This window comes from Phaethon lepturus, unplaced genomic scaffold, assembly GCF_000687285.1.
Source record: "Phaethon lepturus isolate BGI_N335 unplaced genomic scaffold, ASM68728v1 scaffold18776, whole genome shotgun sequence".
Classification (NCBI taxonomy): Eukaryota; Metazoa; Chordata; class Aves; order Phaethontiformes; family Phaethontidae; genus Phaethon; species Phaethon lepturus.
This window is the reverse complement of record NW_010545853.1, coordinates 1-10,607: the sequence shown is the minus strand read 5'-3', so window position 1 is coordinate 10,607 and position 10,607 is coordinate 1. Positions and strand designations below refer to the sequence as shown.

Genomic DNA, 10,607 nt, shown 5'->3' with positions numbered 1-10,607 from the left:
AAAGAGTGAAGTAGCAGAGCAAAGAGATACAGCTTCTAAAGTCTACGATGTGCTTAAGGGTGAAAACTGCTTAGGAAAACAGGTACCTGTTTTAAATGTGTAAATTGAGTTCATTTAACGGACCTGAAAGAATCTTTTATCTATTCTGTAAAACTGTAAATAGTTCAAGTTTTGTAGATAGAAAGTTCTTATTTTAATAAAGCCAAACTAGTCAAATTTTTATCCCAAAGTTTTCAAGTAGGTATTCATAGAATCATAGAACAGTTTGGGTTGGAAGGGACCTTTTAAGGTCATCTAGTCTAACACCCCTGCAATGAGCAGGGACATCTTCAACTAGATCAGGTTGCTCAGAGCCTCATCCAGCCTGACCTTGAATACCTACTGAATAGAAACTTTTATGCAGATGGTTGACTTGAAATAAAATTTTTTTCAGAATATAATAAAACATTTTTACCACTAATAACAAAACCCTGAGTTTCTCTGTCATTTATATGTTTAAGTAAGTCATGTTTTCCTCTTAAAATATTTTGTTAATGCTTTATTGAGGAGCCATCTTCCCCAGAGGCAGACTCTATATTCAGAACTAGTAGTAAAACTAAACTTTTTTTTTTTCCAGATGCCATAGGAAAGTAAATTGTTCTACCTATGACTGCCATAGATAAGATGTAACCAGGCCTGATTTCTGAGTGAATTGTATGTCATGGATAATTGAACAAATAGAGAATCCAGACAGGAAAAAATGGGTTTTCTCAGAAGGAAATGAAATGTTAAATGATTTCAGCTAAAATATAATTTTCTTATTAAAATGGTTAAGAAATTAAAATTTCTTATTTCTTCTTCTAGCAAATCGACAATTTATCTCATAATAACTTACCAGAGATTGTGGTTGAACTGTTGATGACCTTACATGAACCACCTGATACCACAGTAGAAGGAGCTCATCTAAGTAAATATATAAGGCATGTTTTTGTAGATTTTCGAACTGATGAGTGGGTTTGTATAACATTGTGCATTAAAACGTGCCCTTCAGTAATAAGGAGAGGTGGCCTTGAAGTTGAGCATTAAGGGATTTTATTGTCATTAGTAATGATGTATCATAGGCATGCTTTCTCACATAGTTATTCCCCTGTATAAGTAAGGAGAGCCGCTATAATACTTCAATTAATAGAAAGAATGAATGGGTGGGCAAGAGAATGCCATTCTATGTTAATGAGCTGGACTATGGCAATGCCAATTTAGATTAGTTCAAATTTGGATGGACTGCCTTTTTTTGTAAAATTGGTCAGGTTTTGATGCCTCAATTAAAGTAATTCTTTTAAAGGCCTTTAAATATTTAGAAGTCACTGAGAAGTGAAGGGAACCATTTCTTAACAGTTCTTGTAGTGGCACCTCTTGCCTTTGGTAAGATTGCTTAAGCAATGCCAAATAAACAAATTCCTAATTAATAGAAATATTCTAATGCCATAAATATCTTACTTTTTATGAGCTTTTCAGTCTCTGTTGTTGTTCTAAAAATATCACTATTTGCAGAGTTATCTCTGGAAATAATTTTCCAGATTTTTGTGTTTAGATACAAGCTATTTGGAAAAACATTACACTTTCTAAAGTTGTTGAAGAAGTTTTTTTATTGTAGAAATACAAAGCTAAAAGAAATGAAAGCATTTCTATGAAAATCTGCTAAAAGTTAAATGGCTGAGGATTTCAGAACTGTATAGAAGAAATTTGTTTTAGTGAGATTATTAACAGGCTGTGGAGTTTGCTTGTAACCAAAGTTTTTCTTACTAGGAAGGGGTTGGTAAGAATAAGAATGATGAAACTTAGAATTTGCTGTTTTGTTACTATCATAGTGCATTTCTTTTCTTTTCGAGGTCACAGAGAAGTTAACTACCTTTTTTTATAATGGGGAGATTCGTGATTACTTTTTTTCCAACCAAATTGTTCCTATAATTACCAAATGCAGAAGCTTGACTTGCAGTTAAATTTTCCTGTGAAGTACATTGGATGAGACAAATGTGTGGGTTTTTAGCAATATGATCTTTCAAGAAATAACAGAATGTTAAGAAAGTAGGGCTTAACTGCCATAGAGGGACAACAGACAGCTAAAAATAAGATGGATACTTTTGGTGCATCTTACTTACTGAAAGCAGAAAAGATTTCCTAGTAGTTACGTGTTTATTCAGAGAGACTTACTTTATTTAATACATGGGGTTTGATTTTTGGGAAGAAGAAGAAAACACCTCTTCTTTTATTCATTTAGGGACCTGGATCCTGCTCCTAATCCTCCTCATTTTCCATCTTATGTGATTAAGGCAACCTTGGACTATATTAGCAACTGTCATAAAAGCAAGTTAAAAAGTCTTGTAGCAGTTCTTTCTAAAAGCCCTGTAAGTATGTCATGATTATTTTCTTTTTCTGTAGAAATATATAGATTATATATATTAGATATATATATTTAGGTATATATATAAATACAGTATTTCTTTTATGGGTACATTTCGGTTGAATTGACATTTTAGTCATGTATATATGAGGAAAAAATGCAACCTTAGAAACCTTTCTCTTTTTTTTTTTTTTTTTTTTCCTTCTGTAATGGAAGTCCCAAGTTCAGGGACACAGTAGCTTTACAAAAATGACATGCTTGAACTATTACATGCATTATATAATACGTATGAAATAATGTATAAATAGAGGGGATTATTTTAAAGATTGGGAAAATCTGTGTGTACCAGACCCAATTTGGATGCAATTTAGTTCTTTGGCATATGTCTGAAGAACATTCTAAAATAATTACATTTGGACTTTATCTAAATACTACCTACAATTAAGATATTAAGGTTTCCTTCCCTTACTGACAGTGTGAAATTTTATAGTCTGCGATATTTTTAGACATTTGATTTCCATTTTTTAAAGGCAAATACGAAGGCATATAAAATCATGCAGTCCTTGCAAGAAATTATAAACATATTACTGTCTTGTAACATCGTTCCTTCGAAACTTGTCTTTTCAAAGTTTATGCTATTTTATTGCCTATGTTGTTAACAACTTACTTTGCCTATCCGTAAACAATCTAAAAATCAGAAAAAAACTTTTTCTGGACCATATTTGTGTAAATCTTCTGAGTGTAAAAGTTAATATTGCCAGCCAGTGGAATAAATTATTTAAAACATAACGCAACCTGCCTAGTACTTTAAGACAGTTACTTTTGTTTTTAAGTTTACAGTTTTAACAGTTACAATCTCTATTGATTCTATTTCTATTCTATGAAATAATGCATTTTCTACATATGAACATTATGTTTGCAAGGTTATAGACGAAAGCACTACCCATTGATTTAATGGTTTTTATTTGATGTTTCTCCTGTTGGTGAGAACTGCCATAACTGTTTGTTTTTCTGAAAAAAATGCAAAATATGGTTTTTTTTCCTGTGGGGGGAAAAAAATGAAAAAAGAAAATTAGGAGGTATGATGCTGATAGTTCTGCTTGGAGAATTTGTTTCTATGTAGGTCTTTTGTTTGTTTAAAACAATAAAGCCTTTTTGTCCATGTCCTTTAAAAAAAAAAAAATATATATATTGCTTTAAGTTTTTGCTTGATAGAAATTGTATCTATATTGGCATTATGAATTATTTTTTTACTCACAGTTTATTAATTTTTAGGATTCATTCCAGAAAATCCTTCTAGCCCTTTGTAAGCATGCATCAGATACAAACAACATTTACAAGAAACATAGAGCTCTTCTAATTTATCACTTGTTTGTTAGTCTGGTACTTAAAGAGATAAAAGATGGTTTAGGAGGAGCATGGGCTTTTGTCCTCCGAGATGTAATTTACACCCTGATTCACCATATCAATAGCAGGTAAATATGGTAAATACATCTTGTTCTTCCTGTCTGTGCTGCCTTGTTCTTGTAACCTTACATTTCAGTATCACTAGTAGATGTTAATTCATTTGTAGAAATAATTGAAATTTGCTGAAAGAAAAAATTAAATTGCCTTTCTTTGATAATTTTGAAATTTAAATTTAGAACTCTTACTAAAATGTGGAATGTTTTGTGCTATCCTTGTATGTATATGTTCATTATACTGCAGAATTTTGTATCTATAATAGGCTATCTAATCGTAGAAATCAGAAGTGTTGGGAGATTTTGGTGACAGAAAAAGTGTCTGGGAATATGGGAGAAAAATTCAAATTGTGGTCTTAAATGCAAAGTAAGCACATATCAAATAAAATGTGCTTATTGAGTTAGTAAAGAGTATTGACATTTATATTCTCACCATAAGTAGCTAACGAAATGAGTGAGAATCGGTACATGTTATCTTAGCTTGTCTTCAGATTGAGAAAACTGGTACTTCCTCAGGTTTAAGATTTAAGTAGACATTCTTGTCTTTCATAAGGACTGGAGGTATTTTCTTACTTAAGGTTTAGCTTTGGATTTCCCAGTCAGTTACTCACCTAAATGTCATTGATTTTAAGTGCAAGTTGATTACTTTACTTGTTGGAAGCATTTCATACCCTGAAATACTGGAGAGAGGTGTGGATTTTATGGTAAATGCCATTATTATGAGACTTCTTATTGCAATCAACACTGAACTGGGACAGGGGCAGTTGATGCACTGGAGGGAGAGGCTGCCATTCAGAGGGCCTTCATCTCGCTGTAGGAGTGGGACAACAGGTACATTGTGAAGTTGAGCAAAGAACCCCTAGGACTTTCACTTGGGATGGAATAACCCCACACATGAGTGCAGGCTTGGGAGCTGACTGGCTAGAAAGTAGCCTTGCAGAAGAGGACCCAGGAATCTTGGAGGACAAGCTGGATGAGTCAGCAGTGTGCCTTCCATCACTGAACGCTGTGTACTGAACTGTGCTGGCAAGAGTGTAGCTAGCATCTTGAGGGAAGTAGTCGTTCCCCTCTGAGTCTTATGAAGCTGCAATAGGAGCACTGTGTCCAGTGTGGGGCTGCTTCAGCCAGGACATGAGAGATAATGACAAAGTGGGATGGGTTGAGTGGAAGACCCCCAAGGGGATAAATGGAGTTGATGTAATTTCTGTTCTCCAGTTTCTGGAGGGGAAGATAACCTTGTAGAGAAGGTAGAGCCAGATTTTTCCTAGGAGTGCACAGCAAAAGGACAAGAGGTAGCATGCACCAAGTTGCAACCTGGGAAATTCAGGTTGGACATGAGGGAAAAGATTTTTACAGTGAGAATAGTCAAATACTGAAGCAGGTTGCTTAAGAGAGACTGTTGATTCTCCATCCAAGGAATGCATCAGAATTCAGCTCAACAAAACCCTGATAACCTGATCTGACTTTGAAGCGGACCCTGCTTCAGGCAGGAAGCTGGACTAGATAATCCTCAGGTGGCCTCTGTGACCTAAATCTTTTCTTTTTTCTTTTTTTATTTTTTTTTTTATTTAAACAAATGGTTATATGAGAGAGGAGGGCTCAGAGTGCATATTTTCTACTTTGTTCTGTTTCTGTCAACATTATTCTGGCAAATAATAATCTAAAAGTCTTTTAGGATAGGTTTTGGGGTTTTTTCCTGTTTGAAATATATTTTTCTTGGAGTTTTTTTACTTCATTTTTTAAAGTGATCCCTCAAATTCTGGTGTTGTAGTTCTCCTGTGTCTCCTGAGCTAAATCCTTAGATCGGATTGAGTTGATAAATTTTAAAGTTTAGAATGAGTTAGTCCTGTAAAGTTTATTTGTATGTCTCCTTTTCCCCTATTCTTCCCTGTTGTATAATAGGTTAATACATGAGACAATGACAATTTGTATTTCTTCAATTTCACTTTTCTGTTTCCCCTGACAGACCTGTTATTATCAGAGACATAACTATGCGCAGCTTTTCACTCTGCTGCGACCTTCTTCATCATGTTTGCCACACAGCAGTTACATGTTGCAATGATGCTCTAGAGAGCCACCTTCATGTTATTGTAGCAACCCTAATACCTCTCGCTGTGGACCAGCCTGAGATTCAGGAACAGGTACTTTTGAGTTGCTGCTTATTCCTTATCTGTTAGCTTTTTAGCTCACGTTTGCTGTTGTTAAAGCTATATCTATACTCATGTTCAATTTTAATTCCTTTTTCCTATGCTTTGTAGATTTACACAAAAAATATTACTTGGGATGTAACACTATACCTTTAATTTTTTAAATAAAAGTGTTTTACTTGTACTTCTATTTTGACAAATATCATATTCCATATTTAATTTCTAAATAAAATATTTCCATATTTAATTCCTACAGCTTTAAACAGTGATTGAGATGTATTTGTCCCATAATTGCTGAGATTACTGTATCACTGTCTAATTCTCTATTTACTTAGTCTATTAAAAAATCAGATTTCTTAAAGAGCTTTAATGCTGTTGTAATGTCTTTTACATCTGCTTTGAATCTGTGCACCTTTCTCAGCCAAATCTGAAAGAGGTTTAAAACTTTCAGGGTAAGTTTCAGAAAAATTGTTACCTTAGTTGAGTAGGGACACCAAATCAATGGTACCGCTAAGGAAAAGACAGAGAGAACATTGGCATTGCTAAACTACCGGTGATGGCAGGCTAATCAGTACAAGCACATCGAGTAGCCAAGCAGTTACCTACAAAGCTCTGTGGATGATTTCACAGAAAATACGATGAAGACCTTTGGAAGGGAAAGGTGTCTAGAGGACAAAGAGGAAATACTTGCAAGGAACAGATTTCAGCTATTTATTTAACAAATTATCATTAAAAACAAATGTAGCACATAGGCCTTAAAGGGGAAATGAAGCAGTTTCAGTTGTGTGACAAGCCTTGTTTTCCTTCTGGTCATGATTTGTATGTCCATTCTGCTAGGGGTGGAAATATGCTTAGATTCAGAGACTTAAAATTAGTTGCTGAAGGTGAGAAGAGTATACCTGTTGCACTTCAGTCCTCATGGCTGCCTTTTGCCTTAATCTGATCCCATGGTACCATATGCACCTGCATGGTTGCAGTGTAGCCCTACGTTGTCCTCCTCCTACTAGCTGGAGGGCTATGCTGATTCAGCTGAAAATAACCTGGCAATCTTTTTGCCAGCTTAATGATCATGATCACATTTATAATATGTCTTCTCAAACGGTTTTATATGCGCAACTGCAAAGGCAACATGTCAGGCCATCCCTGGGCAGAAACAAAGTGGGGAGGGCAGAAATTTCTCTAAATTGGAATGGATATCAAATATGAAACCTTCTCATCTCCATACTCTTGCAGGGATGTCCTTCTTCTAGTGATCAGTTTTCAGTTTCTTCTCTTCACTTTTCTTCTAGCATTGAATGGAGGCTAGTTAATCGTTTTCAGGTAAATACAAGCCTCCAAATAAAAACCTCATCATTTAGATTGTAGACTCCTCAAAGCTACCTGGATTGATGTCCAATTGCATCGATTTGTAAGTAAAGCAAAAAAGCAGCATTTTTGCAACGAAAGTATGGTACCCCTTTAGCAAGTGTTTATTCAAGTTGTAGATCTGTTCGAAAACAAATTCTGCCAAAGTTTAGTGATTTGGGCAGTAAATTATGATATATATGCATTTGTCCAGATTTCAAGTTACCGGCACTTTAGTTAGTAAGAATAATAAGGTCCCAATAACATCAGATGGATGACTCCTTGGGTGCAGTGTGTTGCTAAATCATCGCCAATATTGTAATGATTGTATTTGCCAGTATTTAAAATCAGCTTTGTCAAAAGACAGGATAAAACTGCAGGCTCTGATAATAAAAAGCTTGTCTGAGAGGGAGAGTAGCAAAAATGCCTCACCATTTTAGAATATATCTGTGATTTCCCCAAGCCTCTAAACATTTTATAATTTTTAACAGTGTAAATAAATTATCTTGCCATTTTTTGTAGAGTTCTCAGTTTAATGGAACTTGGAGAAATACAAACTTTATAACCTGAATAAGAAATGTGGCTCAAAAATGTTTCTCTGTCTTTGTTGGTTTTAATTTACTTTTTCTGTTCAGGTCCTAGGCTTGTTGAAGTATCTGGTGATAGATAATAAGGATAATGAAAATCTGTACCAAGCAATCAAATGCTTAGATCCTTTTCCTGAATATCCTGCTTTTAAAGATTTACGAGCAACTCAACAGAAAATAAAATACAGTAAAGGACCATATTCTCTTTTGGAGGTAATTACATTTTAAATTATATCTCATGGTATAGTTTTTTTTATAATGCAAACTTTCAAAAGAACAACAATTTTCTAGCTATAGATATAGTTGAGATTGACATGTGGATTCTTTTTATTGCCAGTTTCAGAAACTGAGATATTTGTAGGTCTCCATTCTTATTTTGCATCTATTAATATCTGCATTGTGGACTACTGAGAGCCACTTTACTCTTGAAGCCTTTATTTGTATGCTATCTGTGCTTAATACAAAACGTTGTTTTGCAGGAAATTAATCACTTTCTCTCAGTTGGTGTTTGTGATTCTCTGCCCTTAACACGACTTGAAGGACTGTATGATTTACGCAAACAATTGGAACAATATAAAGATCAGATGAAGGATCTCCTGAAAAATTTCCAGGGTACTGACATCTGATTATGTATTTTATTTCTTTTGTATCTGGTTTTAGGTGTGTAGCAATGTAACCCTATTCTAATTTGACGTTGAATGTTTTGTGTCATGGTTTTTGTATGTTTAGCGATGTATCCTTACAATAATTCCACATGCAGAATAGAATGGCATTTATTATTCATGCAAAATCTGAAGTATCCTTAGCAGAGTGTACTATAAATACTATATGAGGTGATATATGGCAGAGAGGATAAAATGCCCTTCTAACTTTTGGCATGGGGCACTTATGATTGTGAATGACCAGGATAACATATAATACGAGTATATTACTTCATGGCTGCTGCATGAGTTTTCTGGTATGTGAATTACTCTTTTTAATGTAATGAAGCTAGATTTTATTAAAGACATAGTATGTTAGAAAGTAAAGTTCACAGAAATTCTAAAATGGTAGGATTTAGTTTAGTTGAACCTTGCCACATCCCAGCATTCTGTTTCAGCCCTCAGTCCAGACCCAGTTCCCTCCTATTCTGGTTTTCAGATGTTTATGCCAAACTATTTCACTTTGCCTCTCTACATCAAGTCTTCATCAGCTTGTGTGCATGACAGGCAGATAAAAAGAGCTGATGTAATTTATTGTAAATAAGTGCAAAGTAAAGTTTGGGGAAGAACAGTAGTCTGTCATAAGGCTGTGGTTTAAGTGCATTATGTCCCTACATCGTGAATATCATTTACAATTTTAGTCTCAAAATTCTTCTTGAAAAGAGTAAGTAAAAGGGCAACAAGCTTTTGTGGAACAGTTTTCATCAGGGGAGAGCCTTGTGAGCCTGGAAAAGAGGTTGAATAGGAATACAGAGAAATGTATGAACCGGTGAATGGTACGATGAAGCTGAGTAGGGAGCACTTAACACTTTTGTCACAGTACAAGAACAGATAAATTATCTCGCAGCCGTTATACAAGAAAAACCACATATTTTTTCCAAACAAAATATATACAGTATGGAACTTACTGCTACTTACTGTGGAGATCAGAAGCATAATGGACCTTAAATGGAGTTAGACGTATGTCGCAGAGATTATTAGGTATGAAGATTTGCTCAGAAATCACCAATCTGCTGACTGGCAAAACCTGAGAAGAAATACTTTTGCGCTGTTGGAGGCAGGCTAGCAGGCTTGATAGGCCTGTTGCCTTGATTTTGCCTTATACTAAAAATCTATTAAGCACTTAAAAATAACTTTATTATTACTATTACTTTAGGTGTTAAAAAGAAGTAAAAAACCAGTTATTGATAAAGGCTATAAAACTGTATGCTGAAAGATAACATTTAAGAAATAACTACCGCGGTTTGGCCACATGTGTATTCATTTTTGTAAAAATGTCAACAAGGATAAAGCCTGATTCCAGATTTCCATTCCAATCAGCAGGGCAGCAGGATTTAAATAATAAAAATAGTGCTTTTATTTTTTTTACATTGGCAAATCATCATGCTTTTTCCTAGACCTTGTTCCTGGAAACAGCAAAACAATTTTATTTGGAATGTTTATTTTTAAAACAGACCTCAGGCGGGCAGCAAATATTTAAGGAAGTAGCCATCTCAAGAGTTTATAATTTCGCAAAGTTAATTAGGCAACTGAAAGCCAGTCTAATTCTGTGAAATTCCTGGCATAAAGCCTTGTTTTGGGATATTCCTTGGATTCAGATTAAAAACAGAATGATGATATTAGCTTAAGTGTTGTCAGTGGAGTCACATAGTATGACTTTACTGTTTCAAATAACATTCTTACATTAACTTATGCTAGTATTTCATGTATTTAATTATCATTTCTACATCAAAACACTGAAAATAATAGCATTTGTGTACATGGGTGTATTCTTCACTTGTGTAAAAAACTGGCTGGATGGCCGGGCCCAAAGAGTTGTGGTGACGGAGTTAAATCCAGTTGGTGGCCAGTCATAAGTGGTGTTCCTCAGGGCTCAGGGTTGGGGCCAGTTCTGTGTAATATCTTTATCAATGATCTGGATGAGGGGATCGAGAATACCCTCAGGAAGTTTGCAGGGGACACCGAGTTGGGTGGGAGTGTTGATCTGC

The 10,607-nt window shown here is 34.9% G+C and overlaps 1 protein-coding gene across 1 annotated transcript in view; it reads left to right on the top strand.

Moving 5' to 3' along the window:
* LOC104622353 (serine-protein kinase ATM-like) overlaps window positions 1-8,530 on the top strand; it is a gene marked incomplete at its 3' end in the record, with an annotated part of 38,581 nt that extends 30,051 nt beyond the window's left edge. The window contains exons 25-31 of the mRNA XM_010289104.1: window positions 1-82; window positions 844-959; window positions 2,258-2,384; window positions 3,656-3,855; window positions 5,807-5,981; window positions 7,967-8,131; window positions 8,398-8,530. The exon at window positions 1-82 is cut by the window's left edge and continues 189 nt beyond it. Coding sequence (XP_010287406.1) covers window positions 1-82; window positions 844-959; window positions 2,258-2,384; window positions 3,656-3,855; window positions 5,807-5,981; window positions 7,967-8,131; window positions 8,398-8,530 — 998 coding nt within the window. The remainder of the gene's footprint in view (window positions 83-843; window positions 960-2,257; window positions 2,385-3,655; window positions 3,856-5,806; window positions 5,982-7,966; window positions 8,132-8,397) is intronic.
* Window positions 8,531-10,607: the final 2,077 nt, after the last annotated feature.